Raw genomic sequence first — 18,143 nt, forward strand, 5'->3', positions numbered from 1 at the left:
TTACCAGGGACGGAGGAGCTTGTATGTCCACCTGTGAAAATGCGAGAGGGTGACCTTCACCTCCGCCTTATCTTTGGCTGCTGCATCACCACCTGTTTTTGTCTCACCTCAGCCCGTCTAGACTTGAAGTCAGCACATAAACGCAATAGAGAACGTATGGAGCAGCACATCGGTGTTTACACACCGAGCCCATTACTGAATCTGTGAAATGCAATATCCCACAGCTTTATAAAATTCATATGGCTGCAGGAAAAGTTGTATTTTTTCCCCCCTCCCTCTGCCTTTTTCTCAAAGCAAAACAGAGGAGTGCACAAAATGTTCCAGGGAAGAAAACATGTTTTATGAGTTTCAGGCGAGGAATTCTGGGTTGGAGCGCGGACAAGGCTGTTTCAGGGCTTCCTGGTCAAGCTAACCTCTCGACTTACAACTTTCACCTCACAGACTTGGAAATAGTTTGTCTTCAGGAGCTTTAGCGAAGTACACAAATGTCAGTAAATCCTGTCACTAACAAGACACGCACTGATCAGCTGTACAAATCAGCCTAATACGGAGACGGCGCCCTCTTTTGCTAACCTGTTGGGGTGCAGCCCAGAGAACATCTGGAGAGGGCAATTACAGATGTTTCAGGGGAGGTGGCAGTATTTCTTATGACCCTTCAGTTTCATTTTTGTCTGTCATAGCTGGCTGCTTGTTTTCTTTGCAGTGTAATATTATTCATCTGCCCCTTTGTGGAACATTCTGTCTGGAAAAACAAGGGAAGAGATGTGTGCTTCTTTAATTCGTAGGAGAATTGTCGTGCGACAAAAATATCAGATTATATATATATATATATACGTATACTGTATATATATATATGTGTTTTTTTGTTATTTCCCAAGTAGATTCCTGACTTTCCTGTGCGCTTGCTGTGTCCCTGCAGGAGTGGGCGCTGTCCACATGAACGAGGTGCAATGCTCCGGCTTTGAAAAGTCTCTGACCGAGTGTTACTTCAACCGGGACTCCGTTGGCTGCAGCCACGAGGAAGATGCCGCGGTCAGGTGCAACGTTCCTGCGATGGGCTTCCACAGCCGAGTGAGTTTGACTCCACGTGGTTGGTGCTTTTTAAAGAAAACGCACCGCCCTGCGTTTTGAATGAAACGTAAACGTAACCGTTCTCTCTGCCCAGCTTCGGCTGAGCGGCGGCCGTAACCCGTACGAGGGTCGTGTGGAGGTCCTGGCGGAGAGGAACGGCTCTCTGGTGTGGGGCTCGGTGTGCAGCGACAGCTGGGGAACCATGGAGGCGGTGGTGGTGTGCAGACAGCTGGGGCTGGGCTTCGCCAGTCACGCTTTCCAGGTAATTTCTCTAACTCTGGTTTCTCCTCCAAACGGAAAGCTTCTCTGCTAACCTGCTTGTATTTTTCTCTGAATACGATGAGCCAGCCCGTACCCATCCTCCAACAACAGAGAAATCTGTTCTCCCTCCCAGGGCTGCAAGAAAATAATGACATAATTCTTTTCTTGCAGCTTCTTGATACATTATTTATGCAGAACATGTTTTTTCCTAGTGTGCTTGCCAACAAATGCTAAAAGTGGTTACTACACTAAGAAATGCCACAGAGACACATGAGGACTTCCTAGGAGTTCTGCAGCTCTTATGAAGTACGACAGATCCTGGCCAGAAATAACTTTTTCTCTCCTTTTTCTTTCTCCTTCAGTAGAAACGTGTGTGCAGGCTTTGGTTTATTATCTAAAGCAGTGGTTTTCGGTCCTGGCTCTCTAAATCCACTGTCCTGGGTGTGTTTCCCTGCATAACCTGCATGTGTGTGGGAAGTGGAAGACACTTCCCCACAGGGAAGTGTTGGAGTCTGGAAGAAGAAAAACACCTAAAACATGCAGGGCAGTGAGTTGAGAGGATCAGGACTGAAAGCAACAGCTCTAAAGTCAGAAGACATCCTGAAAATGGACAATTTGGTACTTTTGACACTAATATCATTGTTAGAGATTCTAGTTTTTCCAGATATGTGTCCTATACGGTCCCATTTAGTCGCTGCTATTTCCACAATGTCTCTGTGTGGAGATATTCTTCTACATGTCTTAACAAAAACACAGCCAGGATCTTGTAAAAGAGCCTCCAATTTGGAAGAAAAGAATCAAATAACATGAGGTGCGTGTGATTTCCATAGTGTAATGCTAGTAAAACAGATTTACCTCACTGCAGTTCTGGAGGTAGGAAATGATGATGGGTTACAGCCACAAGAGAAATGGATGACATTACATCAGCCTGCAGGTGCTTCCTAGTTTAAGCCTGTTTAGTGTGTTTGTGTGTCTGTGTATACCATTAGCTCTCCGTCTCTAATAAACTTTAGCTTTACTTATCCCAGGGGGCAAAAATAAAGATGCCACTTGCTTAGAAAAACATCAAAACTAGGTTGTAAGTAGAGAAGGTTGGTTAATGGAGGTAACCCTATGGCAGATTTAAGAGTGCAGCCTCTTAGCAAGACTTTAGAGAAAACTGTGAGCAAATCTTTGAAGTGTAAAGGAGCCTCCAATAAAAAACAAAACAAAACAAAAGAAAAACACATGGAAACACTGGAGCAGCATCACACTTCTATTCTTTCTATCCTGATTGGTTCCTTTTTATGTCTCGAGGTGAGAGGACAGCGAGAAAAACACCCCGATGATTTGCTCTGTATATGAACCTACTTTATAGATGTTGGGAATTTATGGCTTCAGATGATCCAAATCTGGAAGGTATGCGAGAGAATTACAGGGAGGAGGAGTGTTGATAACTGCAGCTTTATGAGTGGAACCTCGACTAGATCCGGCGAACGCTCTATATCGACGAGAGCATTTCTGTGCCAACTTAAAATTTCAGGCCACACATAATCCACATCTAGATAATTATCCTAAACTTAAAGTTCTCATCTGTATGGTTTTTATTGCGGACCAGGTCCACTTAAGACCCACTAGAGTCTAGTTCCTGTCTCGCTCCGATGGTTTTCCAGGCGAACCCGACCACCAGATGGAACATGTGACAGCAATCGTAAATCTACACTTCTGCATATCTGCTCTTCTCCTCAGCCCACCAGCAAATATATGCGTCACCCCTCACACCCCCAGTCCAGCTTCCTTTGTATTCTCCACTTTCACGGTCGTTGGTGGAAAGTCTGACTTTTCCCCTTGCACAGGCTTTCCATAAGGTCTGCAAACTTGTGCAGCAAAGCTGAGTCAGGGCTGGGGAACATCTGCACAGCTCCTTACTTTCTGTGGGCGAGGGGTGGGGGGATAAATTATTTGATTGGACTAATGCCAACAGTTAGATAATAGCTTTATAATGTATCTATAGCATTGTATCCAAAACAACTCCACACGTCTCATGGTAATCAGTTTGGTTGCCAGGAACAAAACTTGATCGGCTTATGCCTGGATTTAAACAGTTAGTCACATTCGTTTTTTTTGTTTTTTTTATGCAACTATTTGCCTTCTTAGCCAATAAGAACTGATCTAATGGCTACATGTGTATAAGCTCTTACTGTTACTTTTCTTGAAGCTGAAAAGTCAGAATAACTGCTTTCGTATTATTATTTTTATGCCTACGCTTAGGAAAGCACATTTGATCTTTTTTTTATTTATTATTTAAATCTTGATTGTTTAATTATATGGCGTGTTATTTCTGATTGAAATTCTCAGGAGACGTGGTACTGGGAGGGAGACTCATCGGCCGACGCTGTGCTGATGAGCGGCGTGAGATGCTCAGGAACGGAGCTGACTCTGGATCAGTGTCTGCATCACGGCAGACACGTCAGCTGCCCGAAAGGAGGCGGACGCTTTGCTGCCGGAGTGTCCTGCACTCAGAGTAAGAAACGGAACGAAAGCGCCACATTCATGTTTCATTTACTGAATATATACTTTCTGAAATTAGTTCAGAAAATATACGTTTCATATTTATCTTAATACCTTAGGGTAAAATATAAACATGTGGCTAAAAACATGAAAATGGTATTATTAGTTGATTGTCACATTACAACCGCAAACCTCAATGCATTTGATTGAGACTTTGTGATAGAGTAGTGCAGGATTTTCATTAAAATATTGTGCCACTCATCTCCATTCAGCCTTCTGATCCTGTTGAAAATTAAAGATATATTTTCAAAGACTTTCTCTAGCCAATCTGACCGAGCTTGATCTGTTTTGCAAAGAAGAATGGCCAAACATGTCAATCTTCAGATGTGCAAAGGTGGAAGAGACTTAGCCCAAAAAAACTGCAACTGCAAACTGCAACTGTAATTAACTCAAAAGTTTGTAGAATCACCTTTTGCTGCAGAGGGTGGAAAAGAAATTAAAAATATGTAAGAATGCATGCCACACTTTCCAGATTTTTACTTGGACAATACTTTTGAACCGTATGTATTTGTCCCTTCAGGTAACAAGCTACTTCCTGTTGGTTTATTGTATTGAAATTGCCAATATTTAAAGTTTGTTTCCAATGTGACAAAATGAGAAAAGGTTCAAGGTGTGTGGATATTTTTGAAACTGTTTGTAGGTAGAAAAAAAAACTGTTTAGTTGCTGTTTAAAAATGTCAAAGTTGGTGATGGATAGTAGTACAAAAGAAAAAAAACAACAACCTTGAATCTGTGGACTCCGCTCACACCGCTGTCGTCCTCACAGCGGCCCCAGACCTGGTCCTCAGCGCTCAGGTGGTGGAGCAGACGACGTACCTGGAGGACCGGCCCATGTACGCTCTGCAGTGCGCCCATGAGGAGCGCTGTCTGTCCAGCACCGCCGACAAAGCCGACCCAAGCTCCTACCGCCGGCTGCTCCGCTTCTCCTCCCAGATCCAGAACAACGGTCTGTCGGACTTCAGGCCGCGGGCGTCGCCACAGTCCTGGGTCTGGCATGAGTGTCACAGGTGAGGCCTCACCTGGACATGCTGTGCAGCTGTACTTCTGACCTTGTTATAGCTACTTGGAGACTCTGATTTAGTTTTACTATTACGAGTCGTAAACATACATCAGCTAACTTGTTGTTGGGCAAAACTAATAAGATCTTCTTAACAGATTGTTGAAAGATTCAAAAGATTTAGATGTGTCTGTTTTCAGACTGTTTAAACGCTCCCTGTTTCCATGTGTAATCCAGACATTACCACAGTATGGAAGTTTTCACCCTCTATGACCTGCTGAGTCTGAACGGGACTAAGGTAGCAGAGGGACATAAAGCCAGCTTCTGTCTGGAGGACACCCACTGTGACGAAGGTAGAGTCCAACACTTGCCTTTCCGTTTTATAATTTAGAGACTCTGGATGTTCTTTTAACACTGAAACTACCTTTAAGAAATACTCTACCATCGCGCTGTTTGATCTTCTTGATTAAAATGAGCATTATTTTAACTGATTCTTCAGACACAAACTGTAAACATCTGCTCTAATATTTAGGCATACAGAAAAGGTACGAATGTGCCAACTTTGGCTCTCAGGGCATCACAGTCGGCTGCTGGGACACGTACAGGCACGACATCGACTGCCAGTGGATCGACATCACAGACGTGAAGCCAGGAGATTACATCTTGCAGGTACAACATCTGCTCTGTTAGTCTCACCTTATGAAATACTCAACTTCTGGTGGAAAAGTGGGTCTCAGATCAGCCTGCTGTCTCCTGTAGACCAGACAGACTCTCTTTCTGCACATTTGCCCTTTTTTACCCCGTTCACTGTCTAAAATGTTACACAACTGAGCGAAAGCCCTTAAAAGAACACGAAACATATTATCTGGTTGACTATTGCAGTTAAACCTCTTTTGAGACCAACACTATTAACTCTGACACTGTTCTTTCTTTCAGGTCGTGATAAACCCAAACTACGAGGTCGCAGAATCCGATTTCACCAACAATATTATGAAGTGCCGCACTCGCTACGACGGACACCGGATATGGACCTACAACTGTCATATAGGTGAGGACAGCTTCTCCTCCGACTAAGTTTTTACACTAAATCTGGACTGTGGTATAAGTCACAAAATATTACATGTTGTTTATACAAATCCAGCTCTTGGTTCTCACATTTCCTTTATGTAAAACACAATAACGTTCATGCAGTGTCAATGTTTTCACGAGTCCATGCAGTACTGTAGCAATTCAATGAATGGCAGTGAAGCTGAATGATGGAAATAGTGCAGAAATATACAATTGAACATACTAAGTGATTTATAATCTCTGAATAGAAGCTGATGGAGGTTTTTTTAAAATTATTATTGTTAAATACAAAATTCAATACTTTGTCAGGCATCGATTGAACATTCCTTTAAAGATTCAAAGCTTATGAAAACAATAACAAGGTGACATAAAAACAGAAGGCCAAAAGTCCCACAATCAAATTATGGCATCTTCTCCTTTATAACACTTATTTAATAAATTGTGGCACTTTTGGTCCTCGTAACAGTAGCACAGTTAGGAATAACCTTGGCCCAAACTACAATTAGTAAACTGTAAATTGGGGAAAAAAATATATATATATTACATATAGAATACCTTGTAATTTGCCCTTATTAAATCTTTGTTAAAGACTATGAACAGTTTTAACAAAAAAACAGCAGACATGGGTAAATGTAGAATATTTCTTTAAATCCTGAAAATTACTTTGTGAACAAGTCTTTGATATGTTAAAAAACAATTTAAAAACTTATCACTCACACTGTGCAACCAGTTCTCGTTCATCAGGACAACAAAAGGAAACAAAGTAAATCTTAAATATTGCCAGGCAACTGAACATATTTCAGGTCAAACCAACATGCAATACAGTTTAATTTAAAACATTTTGAGACTTTGGACCCATCTGAAATGACCAAAATATCTGTTTCATCCTTGCTGAGATATTTGCCTTATTAGTGTTGCCGAAAGTGAACAATATTTACCACAAGTTGGGTTCAGTTACAGAAATCTGAGGCGGCTCTTCAGAGTTACTGATTGGAGACGGGTCTGTCAAGTCCAGCTATAGAAACAAAAAAACAGAAGAAAAAGTTAGGTGAAAAATTTGCCTTTTTTTGGGGGGGGTGAATTTCTTACATTTTTATTTCTGGCTTCACAGGTGGCACATTAAGTTCAGACGTAGAGGACACGTTTCCCGGATTGCTGACGAATCAGCTTTCACACAGGTAGACCAGAGCAGGGCGCATCACAAGGACGGCACTAGGAAATTTTCTGACAACCACTAGAGGGAGCTGCGTGACACCGCATCCTTGAAGCAGTGCTGGATCATCGTTGTGCTCAGGGTTCAGCTGGTACAATAAACAACGACTCCATAGGAAAAGGAGCTGCTTGTTCAGTAAATGCATTTACCCCCATTCAGTTGTACAGAACTGTGTGTATAAGAGTCTCTCGCTGTTCTTGAAAGTGTTATTTTGACCTGGTGCTCATGATGCAATGAGAATTAAAGCCACGTAACTTATTAAGCCAAGTGTGGCGACGAGTGCATTGGAAACCAAAGCTGTATAATGTGTGGAGTGCATCAAACCAAAACTCAGACGCCATGTTCCGTAATGCAAGTAGTGATTGAATTTGTATTATTGTAATCTTACACTGTACATTTATCCCAAACAGCTGTGATGAAAAGCAGCTGTATAAATTAAAACTGTTAGAGTCCAGAAATTCCCTCTACACAAAAACAAATGTTGTAATTTATTATAGAGGAACGAGCCTCTGGCAAGGAAGTTCCTGTCAAGACGGGAAAACCCCTGCTGTCAGGATTGGATTTAACTAGCTAAACATTGTGACAAATTGTATCCACTTCTAAATGACAGGAAAATAAAAGTCAAAATTTATATTTTTTCTTTGGAAGTGCTGTGTTCAACAGATGCCAAGGTTGTCAGGAATTGGTTCCTGCAGCGATTTCCAACGTATCTGAGGAATTTTCCTTCATAAATTAAGCTGGAATAAAAAGAGATAAAGAAAAGTTGTTTGTTTTCACCAAACGCTCGTCTCTGATCTGTGCCTGTTTTCTAAATGTCTTGTTGAACTGTCTCCATCAGGGACTTTGGTACCTTTGTGAAATTACTGTAATGGCCACACTTGTATGTGAAAATGCCTCTCAATGAATTTGTAAATGTTTGAATGTAGAAATGTAAGAGTCCTTCATTTTACAAGGATCCTTTCAGTTGCTAAATTGTTTTAATATATTGAGGTGAATGTGGAAATGCATAACGGTTTTAAATAAAAACATGTTGAAAGCAACGTGTGTCAATCGTTGTCTGTGTGTCCATTTCTGCTCACCTGGATATCTGTACAGTCTGCCTCGTCCCTGTATGCCTAAAGCTCTGGTCACCATCCGTTTGGCCACTACGCAGTCTGTCCTGGGACGCTCCTTCACCGGCTGGAGAAATTCTTGAAGAGGACACAAACCATTCAACTGACTATTGAGATTTCACCAAAACTGTCTACGGTAGCTCAAAGCGTCCTACCTGCCCTTCTGACCGCCTTGCCCTGTGCTTTTTTACTCCCCTCAGAGAGAGCTCGAGTCTTCAGCAGCGGGTGGCAGATGGAGAGGGCGTGGTGCGCTGCAATCAAGACAACCCCCACTGACTTCAGTCACCATCAGTTCAAACAGTTCATTGCGTTTAGTGTACAGTGGAAAAAGCTCTGACCTGCCGCCTGGCAGGAGAAAACACCCAGAGCGTGTGTGTTGTCCACCCACTTGATCTTCATTCCACCGTCACTGAGACGCGATGGGAGGAGAAAGAGGAAGAGAGAGGGAGGAAGTTAAGAAACAGCTATATCTATCAGTGGGATATAATGTGGACAGCACAGTGTGAGTTTCTCCTATGGCAGAGACTAATCAGGATCCTTAAACAGACAAATTATTGCACGCTAAAAAGTCCTTTGTGATATGAACATTGCACACTGATATCACAATAATGACAAATGTGTGATATACTGCAGCCCTAATTTGAACAAATTTTGGAAAATGTCTATTTGAGAGTTCAGACCTCTTCACCCAAAACACAAACTTCAATCTGTTTTATGCGACAGCCCAACAACGCAAAGTAGTGCATAATAGTGAAAAAGTAAAAGTACATAGTTGTCAAAACTCTTATCAAGAAGGAAATGAGAACAGCACGGAAAATGTACTTTTCTAGCCTTCCCAGTCAGCAATTATTTATATGCGGAGTATTGAGTACTATCTGGGCCATAACATTATAACCTCACCTGTATTCTGTGAAAGCATCCAGGAGGTCGTCAGTCTTGAAAACAGATGGAAAGTCATAAATCTCAATGACATGGCTGAAGTCATCCGAGTTAAGAAACACGTTCTCGTAGATTGCGTAGTCATTGTGAACAAGCTCAACAGAGACGCCTGTCTCTTTAAGATGCATCTTAATCTGAAAGAAGAAAAAAACAGCAGAAAGCACCTCATGATTAGGTAACTACTCAGGTTCTTACATTTCTCATGCTGCTGGAAGACTTAGGCTTTTAGAACATCTTTAACATTTGCCAACATGTTTCTTCTGGCTGAAAGTATTACTAATGTTCTGGAGTCCTGACTGAGGTCTGATAGAGAATCTGTGGAGGGAGCTAAAAATTAAGTCCATGGTAAGGAGGGTCATTAGAAATATGAAAATAAGGTTTTGTTTGTAGATGGAATTTATTTAATTGATTATTAAGTGATTTTTGAAAAGCTTTTTTATGTAAATAATATTTTCTTCAAAATCCAGACTCCTTTTACATTCGTTTATTATCCTGAGAAATGCCTATCCTCAATTAGAAACAAACCTCTTGGTTGGATGAACGATTTAAATCTAAATCTGTCAGGGTTATAAAAAACATTTAGGAAAAAAACCCTCTAAAATAAGACCTATAACCTACCTGTTCAGTTACATCGTCTGTATCTGTGCTTGTATCCTCAGCCTGAACATTGTTGAAGTTTTCTCCCTTTGCTTCCTCCAACTTCATCTCTGCGAACGACAGAGACGGGTCCCAGACGACAGTCTCCCTTTCATCCAGCCCTAGCGCCAACTTTTGAGTCTGTTCCTGGGGACAAAGCTGTGAACTGTTCTCAGGCACATCAGTTATACCGTTAGCGCCACAGGCTTCCTGTGCAGAGGAGGCTGAGTAAACATTTTGTTCTGTGGCCTTGGGGCAAGGACAAGACTCTAAAGGAGAGCTTTTACAGCACCGAGCAGAACTTTTTATGTCTTTGTTTGCAGCGGAGCCCTGCGAGTCCTGCAGAGACAGCCTCTTCCGAACGGCTCGCGGCAGGTACAGGGGCTGGTCCGGCCTTTTAGGTGTTCGGCTTTGTGACAGGGCTGAAGGTTTCGCCTTGACATTGGGTTCCTTCACCGCCCTGCTGCCAGGGGGCTCTTCAGAAAGGCAGCTGCTGGTCTCTACATCACTGTCTTCTTCTGACTCAGCCCTACAGAAAAACAAACATCGTCAGTTGGGTTACGCTGATTTTCTTTCAACAACCAGTCTCAATTTTCACACATCAAAAAGTGACAAAAAGACACAGCCTAGTGTTGCTTCTTGACAATACGAACCACCTTTATCTTGGTGGTTCGTATTATCCACCAAGATAATACGAGATAATACTAGATCTACTTCACTACTTTTCAATCGCAGAGGCATATATTTAAAAAGGAAAAACGTGTACCTGAGCTCAGAAGGGCAGACCACCACCCTACGGCACCAGCTCTCCCCTACAGAGAAGGTGGTGAGATCTGGTATGTCTTCTATTGTCCTGTGAATCAAGTATCGCAGTCTGCTGGGTAATGGCGGGAACAGAAGCACGCTGCACAGACACACACACAAAGGGCAGGCGGACAAAGACGTCAGCTTCTAAAGTAATACAAAAGTGGATCTCTAAGTGTTATAGGAATGGATGTCATACACAAGAAAGTACATCAAAAACCTACTAAAGACGTCTCACTATGTAAATTCTGTGTTATGAGTGCTTTCCAAACAATTCAAATGAGTAGAAGTAAATCAGTGGATGACGGCTCATGCATTTCGAAATGCTGACATTTTCACAGAGGACGTGATAAGTAAGCCAGGAACTTCAATCTTCTGATTGAGTCAGGAACAGGAAAATCAAAAGAATTAAAAATCAGAAACCGACCAGTTATCAGATAAAAAGCAAGAGTAAACAGTAGGAAACAACAGGAGGCGGAGAGAAAGTGAGTAAATGGTACCTAACTTCACCTGCAAAGGACAACTGAAAATACAGTTCAAGGAAAGGCTCTGAATTCAGAAAACATGTTTGTTCAACACTAACATCCTCATTTTGTGCAGTTTTATTATTATATAGTGTTTTACTTTGGTTTCTATAGTTGGCTTTCGAAACTTAACTCAATACATGCTTGTCAGATTTTAAAGCACTCCAACATGACCGCCACATTACTTCAGAGAAGAAACAAATTGACAAACACGTTACAGAAAATTCATGGCAAACCATATCGCAATAGTGAGGCCCACTTAAATCAGATTTTAGATGCTACATTTACAGTTGTTTTATCACTGAAATCTTGTAATAGGACACAGATATAGCAAACCAATAAATAAATAAAAGCAAATACTAACGTAGGCCAAGAACTACACCTTGGGGAACTCCTGTATTAATTGTTTGAAACATTTCTTCTCACTCTTACATATATCATGATTCTCTGGCAATATAGAGCAACATTTTGTCACTCCATAAGCCTAAAGATTTTGTTGAAGTTTAAATGTTTTTTAAAAATTATAGTATGGTCAGATTTTCTGATAAAAGCAATCAAAGTAGTAACCGTCTGGATTTAAGCTTAGTTTCTTAACAGCGCCCTCTTTGGGTCACAATGTCGGATGTTCAGCAGTATACTGTCGTCTGGGGAATCTGATGCGATACATGCATGTACAAGTTTATACAGAAGTGATGCTAAAATATGCGAGCGCTGAAACCGCTTCGAGCTTATTTAGTTGTAGAGTAGGCGAGCTATACTACTACTCACTTTTTAAGGCTTCTTTTCTGTTGGTATGTTTCCAGATCATCCAAAACATGATGCAAAAACTGATTTTCTTGCTTTGGAAGATAAATGCCATCGTAACAAGGAAACGCCAGGGTGAACCAAGAGAAACGAAGACTATTTGTTGAATATTTATGGGTCTGAACAGTCCAAATTAACGTACCATTAGCCTAACTAGCTAAAATACCACAAAGCTATTTTAAGAGTCTGCATTCGACAGTTGAATACAGATTTCAACCGTCGATATCAACAGTCAGATTTGTTAAAAACTACAGCTCCAATTGCGCTAATTAACGGCAAGCAGGACAGAAAAATTTGTTTTGTCGTTGCGTTTATAGTTTTAAGTACACATTTAAAACTAAAGGAGAGATAGCATACTTTGGAAAACGGTTCTGAGTGAGTGATAGCTTAGCCAAATGTTTATTTTAACTTACGGTTAACCAATGTTAAAAGAACAGAAGTAACATGTTTTAATGACCCCGCTACCATATTAACCCGAATAAGACATGTTTGCATTTATCCGCTTCCTCCTTCTTGCTGCGGGGGCAACGACATATCCGGTATGTTTCTTTCAAAATAAAAGCAACGTCAAAATCCCAAAACAAAAACTTCTCAAAAATAAGTTCACGTCTATGGAAACCCGTTTCCGCTAAATAAATTTATTTTATAAATAAAAATAAATAAAAATAAATTATCTCATTATAATGAGATAGAATCTCAAAATAATGAGTTACTATCTCATTATAATGAGATACTATCTCAAAATAATGAGATAGTATCTCAAAATAATGAGAAAGTATCTCATTATAATGAGATACATTTTTTTTTTACAGAGTGGCGGAAACGGGCTTCCATGCACGTCTAACCTTCTCATAAACTAGTAAGTTTAAAACACAGCAGGTGTGTCTCTTTAAAGAATAATGTAATCAAATGCTCATTTATGTCAGTAATTCAAATCAAAATGTGAATCTTAAATACAGTATGTTACACGCACCATTACTGGTGTAAACAGATGCTGATTTTCCAGTAAACAGGATAGAACAAGTAGGAGTGATGAGGCAGAAACAAACCTGTGCTTCACAAATCCCAATTTGTTACGCCATATGCTACTGCATAAACAATGTACAACGTATTTGTATTTTTTTTCTGTACACCAACATGTTCACAGAAAGACAGAATACGGCTAAAGAGATTCGACTCGTGTAAATTAAAAAAAACGATCTAATCAACATAACCATATTACTTTCCAACAACTTCCAGAACAGTTTCATTTCATAGCTGATAACTGACGGTATATTAATGAATCTGAACATAAGAACAGATTGCAACAGTTCCTGTAGCTTTATACCTCAGATAACTAGAACCGCGGTCGAGGCGCCCGTTAGTTCAGTTGCTATGACACCAGTAAATGAAACACAAAAAGGACTCTATAGAAACTACTTTAGCGACACTAAATAAGTTCTCCAGGGTTATTTTGAGAAAGGGAAAAAAAACACTCTCTACTAACCAGTAAACAGGACAGAACAAGTAGGAGTGATGAGGCAGAAGCAAATCTGCGCTTCACAAATCCTCCAAGAATCTGTTGTGCTGTCAGTTACTCTGGAGCGATGACAAGCTCACACTGCCTCCTACTGGTAGCTTTCTGATACTGAAATAAAATTTGTTGCAATAGATGCCAACTTTCGATATTTGAAAAATACGTGAAAACATATCAATTAATTCAATAGCAAATTAGATGAATAAAATAATAATCACATAACAAAACCATTACTTTTTCTGCATGTATGCCTCCTCTACATTATACACACTGCTACGTTTCAAGATCTCATGTTAAATTTTGACGATAATGAAAACCAATTCCATTAGATGAAAATTTGAATATTATATTACATAGTTGATTTTATGCAACATTTACATTGTACAAGAAACGGATTTGTGTGGTTTCACGAATACTATGAAAGTGCACTTCTATGTATTTTCAAAGTCAAATCTAAAATAAAACCCCTACACAAGATCTTCATTTCAGGTAACTACAATTTATTTAAATAAAACAAGACAATTATGGACAATTGTGGAAGTATCCTACAAACAAAATCCAAACGATGTGCTGTAGAGCTTTCCAACTGTCTAATGCTAATGGATATTGTGATGGTACGTATGATGTATGGTGAAGCTGAATATATCACTGTCACGGAAATGAGACAGTTCCCAAAATGTGTTGGGGCTACTTAGAGGAGAACTTAGTAAACATGCTCCATCTTCAAAACCAGAAACATCTCAAATTTACAACTTCTAAAACAAGTTCCCACCCCCAAACCCTTGCATTCTTTCACATAATTGAAAACATGGGTTCTGCAGAGGTCGCGACCCTCACACTGTTAATATTAACCATCCATAACCGATGTGATCGCAAACTGGGCCAAAACTTTACAACACATTGACCGTCTTTAAATTTTCAAAGCAACACCTCAAACCTCTTGTAATGAATGTGGAGATGATGGCAATGAACACAATGGCACATTCTATAAAGCCTGCTCAACATTTTAGACGTCTTGATTAGAAAAAGACAAGAAAAGGCGTGTACAAACATACACAAAGGCAAACAGGACAGTATTTAGAAATTACAGGAAGAAAAGATCACATGTAAAAGTACACATGTATTTCAGACAGGGAGGTCTGGATATACACTGTGAAGCAGATTAGGAGTATCTGGTCAGTCACCAGCCTGCACATTGAAATAAGACATAGAGCAAAATCATGCTCCAGAATAGAAAAACACTGAAGACAGAGTACATTTCTGTGTTTCGGCACAGTCCTGATGATTGTTCAGCAGCCATTATTTAGTCATACTGCACGTTTTCAATATGCTTATGTTTTCTCTTTTGCAGGAAGTATGCAACCTCATAATTTCAACTGCATGTAACAGCGGAAAAAACACACGTTGGACCCTCGGGATGTGAAGGTGACTCGATCGGAAAGGCTACAGCGGTCACCGGACGTCATCATGTGGCAAAAATCGTTTTATCTTCCGGATCCAATGCTTCTGTCTTCAAAGATGGTGATTTCCACCTGAAAAAGGGACAGTTAAGGAACGCAACGTTGGGAGATTTAAACACAAATCTCGCATAATAAAAAAAATAGATACATTTTGCGAGTTAATTGAATGATATTGGATTGTCTTCTGAAATATTTATATTATTTTTTTCTTTACATAAATGCTTACACTGATGAGTTTATGTGGCATGTAATAAAACAGGGGTTTATAATTCTGAAAGCTTGGGAGATATCTTTAGAAGTTAAAAAATGTTTCTCAGTGCAAAGAAAAACATTTTCTTCATATACCGTATTTTCCGCACTATAAGGTGCACCACATTATAAGGCTCACCTTCAATGAATGGCCTATTTTAAAACTTTCTTCATATATAAGGCGCACTGCATTATAAGGCGCATAGAATAGACGCTACAGTAGAGGCTGGGGTTACGTTATGCATCCATTAGATGGAACTGCGCTAAAGGGAATGTCAACAAAATAGTCATATAGGTCAGTCAAACTTTATTAATAGATTACAAACCAGCGTTCTGAAAACTCCATTCATTCCCAAAATGAACAGCTGTTGCTTCCTCCACTTCCGCACCATTGATTTGTTCATGTTAAATTCTCTTGCTGCTGCTCTATTCCCATGTTCTACTGCCTGACTGATCGCCTTGAGCTTAAACTCTGCGTCGCAAGCGTGTCTCTTAATAGGAGCCATTTTGGGGTCTTTACACAAAACCCAGCGTGCCCAGCGTCTGCTTTCCCCCGTTTCTTCTTCTACGGGGGAAAATGAAGTCGGCGGCTGCTTTCCCCCGTTTCTTCTTCTACGGGGGAAAATGAAGTCGGCGGCTGCTTTCCTCCGTTTCTTCTTCTACGGGGAAAATGAAGCCGGCGTCTGCTTTCACCCGTTTCTTCTTCTACGGGGGAAAATTAAGTCGGCGTCTGCTTTCCTCCGTTTCTTCTTCTACGGGGAAAATGAAGTCGGCGTCTGCTTTCACCCGTTTCTTCTTCTACGGGGGAAAATGAAGTCGGCAGCTGCTTACCGTAGTTGCGAGACCTGTTGTGGCTCAATATTGGTCCATATATAAGGTGCACTGGATTATATGGCGCACTGTCGGCTTTTGAGAAAATTGAAGGTTTTTAGGTGCGCCTTATAGTGCGGAAAATACGGTACTTGATTTTATGTTGGAAAGATTAAGAAGTATTACTCTTTCGCTTAGGCTTAATGTAGGTAAAATTTCTTTGGCAATAGATTTTCTCAGTCAAAGAATGCAGGTGTTGAGTAAAATAAGCCAGGTTAAGGATACGACTCTAAGGCCTCTCTCTATAGGGTCAGTCAGCAGTAAGCCTCTGGGAGCATAAATCTTCTCATTCTGGTCCTTGATGTATCTGGCAATCTTCTTTAACACCTGTAGACAGAAAACAACACAGTTCAGAACAATGATGTGCTCAGATGAGATCAATTTCTCCACAAAGGAAACTGCGAGAAGCAATTTAGGCCAAGGAGAGAATCCCAGCAAAAGCAGTTTTACCTTTTCGTAGTGTGTCTCCATACACAGGAAGACGGTGTAGGCAGTCAGACAAGCCAAGCAGCCCTCCAGGTAAGACTTTCCTCCAAGCTTCTCCGCCTCCGCATACAGGTTGTTCAGAGTCTGCATGGTCTCCTCGAACTGCTGCTTATCCATCTGGAAACACAACAATAGTTTACATCCACTGTACCGAAAATAAAGAACCGTAACCATAAAAAAAAAAGTAAAATCCACTACATACCCTAGACTCCAGCTCAGACGGAAACTTGGTCTGGAACTTGCATATTGTTCCTGAGCTGTAGTCTCTCTGGATGAAGACCTTGGAGGAAACAGCCGGCTGCTGGAGGTCCTGTAAGCTGTGGGTCTGGACAAATTTGAATCCAGTTAGCTCTGATTTTGGGTGGGAGCCAGCGAGTGCCCTGATCTGTTCATTAATGTTGTATAAATAGCATCTTAGACCAGTGTTTTACATCCTAGTATTTGGGTGCACATAGCTGCTTTAGAGTAAATGTTAATAGATGTTTATGGTCCTTTTTGTTATAAAAAAAAAACAAAGTAAAATGAGAACAAAAAGAGTTGTCAGGAAAAGACTAATTATTTGCATTATGCCCACTCTTCTGGTTTTAATAATGTATTTTGAAGGGTTCATTTGCGCTGGCAGACCCAATTTCTACTTTTGTATTTTGAATTGTGATTGCCAGGAGCACATTCAAGACGGTAATATTACATCCATTCATAGAAGTACCTCGTTAAAATGAAGATTACCTTCAACCTAAATCTGCCACAGATATAAATATTTTGCATGTTTTATTATCATGAATATTCTCTTGTTTTATGTTTAGCTGGATCTTCTGCTGTGGAAGTTTCAACAGCTTTTCTCTGGACAGCCCGAGCCAACAGGAAAACGTAATATTTACATAGCGACTCATTAAAGTCATTAACCACTCCTGTCAAGCACTAGGCCCCAACTAGACCAGACCGGTAACTTCTTCTGGTTACGCCACTGGCCAAGAGGAAAATGTTGACGTTAGCGCGTTGCTAACTCTGTAAATAAGTCACTAAGCCACATAAAATCCTCACCATTCATGGTAAATTCACGAGAATTATTTGTTAAAACTGAAACCAGAAAAATGTTTCTTACGTATGAAATTGTCGTTAGCTAAAAACAGGCTAGCTTACATTTCTATTGGTTATTCAAACACCCCCCCAAAAATGACAAAAATGTTAATATTTACCCCCTATAATAATTCAGTTACCATCTGAAACCGTGTTCATGACCATCTCAGCGCAAAGCTTTTAAATACGGATAAACCGCAAAGATTTACCTCAGCCATAGCCGACGCCTGTCCTGTAGCTCCAGCGCATCTGTATCCAAATATTTCCGGCCTGATATTTTCAAAGTAAAAGTTCACGTTGAAGGGTTTTAATTTCACTGTTTAAGAGTGGAGATGCAGTGTTCGGTGTAGTACAAAAGGCAAACTGGCAGCGCCCAATGTCGTTTCCCAGTCACTTGCTGCTAAGTTTATTTTTAAGGTCTAGATTTTCCCCAACAACCAATTTTCTTCAATTAAAAACTCAAATTTAAGCTAAAATCGGTCGCCCTTAGAAATATTAAGATGAAA

General features: G+C 40.4%; 3 protein-coding genes across 3 annotated transcripts in view; 1 reads left to right on the top strand and 2 right to left on the bottom strand.

The window, feature by feature from the left end:
* The window catches only part of LOC116710452 (lysyl oxidase homolog 2A-like), a 25,347-nt gene extending 17,147 nt beyond the window's left edge, over positions 1–8,200 (top strand). Inside the window, exons 7-14 of the mRNA XM_032549480.1 lie at positions 920–1,071; positions 1,166–1,333; positions 3,670–3,835; positions 4,649–4,889; positions 5,117–5,232; positions 5,412–5,548; positions 5,816–5,927; positions 7,059–8,200. Of these exons, the coding sequence (XP_032405371.1) occupies positions 920–1,071; positions 1,166–1,333; positions 3,670–3,835; positions 4,649–4,889; positions 5,117–5,232; positions 5,412–5,548; positions 5,816–5,927; positions 7,059–7,129 (1,163 nt within the window). The 3' untranslated portion in view covers positions 7,130–8,200. The remainder of the gene's footprint in view (positions 1–919; positions 1,072–1,165; positions 1,334–3,669; positions 3,836–4,648; positions 4,890–5,116; positions 5,233–5,411; positions 5,549–5,815; positions 5,928–7,058) is intronic.
* r3hcc1 (R3H domain and coiled-coil containing 1) lies at positions 7,893–13,061 on the bottom strand. The gene is made up of 9 exons (XM_032549437.1): positions 13,057–13,061; positions 10,614–10,751; positions 10,140–10,376; positions 9,830–10,013; positions 9,173–9,345; positions 8,611–8,681; positions 8,428–8,523; positions 8,240–8,350; positions 7,893–7,897 (listed from the first exon to the last, which is right to left on the bottom strand). Exons 1-9 carry the CDS (start codon positions 13,059–13,061, stop codon positions 7,893–7,895), a joined length of 1,020 nt encoding a protein of 339 aa, XP_032405328.1.
* Positions 13,062–13,974: 913 nt separating this feature from the next.
* Positions 13,975–17,949, bottom strand: golga7 (golgin A7). The gene is made up of 5 exons (XM_032549482.1): positions 17,847–17,949; positions 16,763–16,885; positions 16,525–16,677; positions 16,300–16,401; positions 13,975–15,027 (listed from the first exon to the last, which is right to left on the bottom strand). The coding sequence occupies exons 1-5, from the start codon at positions 17,853–17,855 to the stop codon at positions 14,980–14,982; spliced, it is 435 nt and encodes a 144-aa protein (XP_032405373.1). The 5' UTR covers positions 17,856–17,949; the 3' UTR covers positions 13,975–14,979.
* Between the last annotated feature and the right edge of the window lie 194 nt (positions 17,950–18,143).

This window comes from Xiphophorus hellerii, chromosome 20, assembly GCF_003331165.1.
Source record: "Xiphophorus hellerii strain 12219 chromosome 20, Xiphophorus_hellerii-4.1, whole genome shotgun sequence".
NCBI lineage: Eukaryota > Metazoa > Chordata > Actinopteri > Cyprinodontiformes > Poeciliidae > Xiphophorus > Xiphophorus hellerii.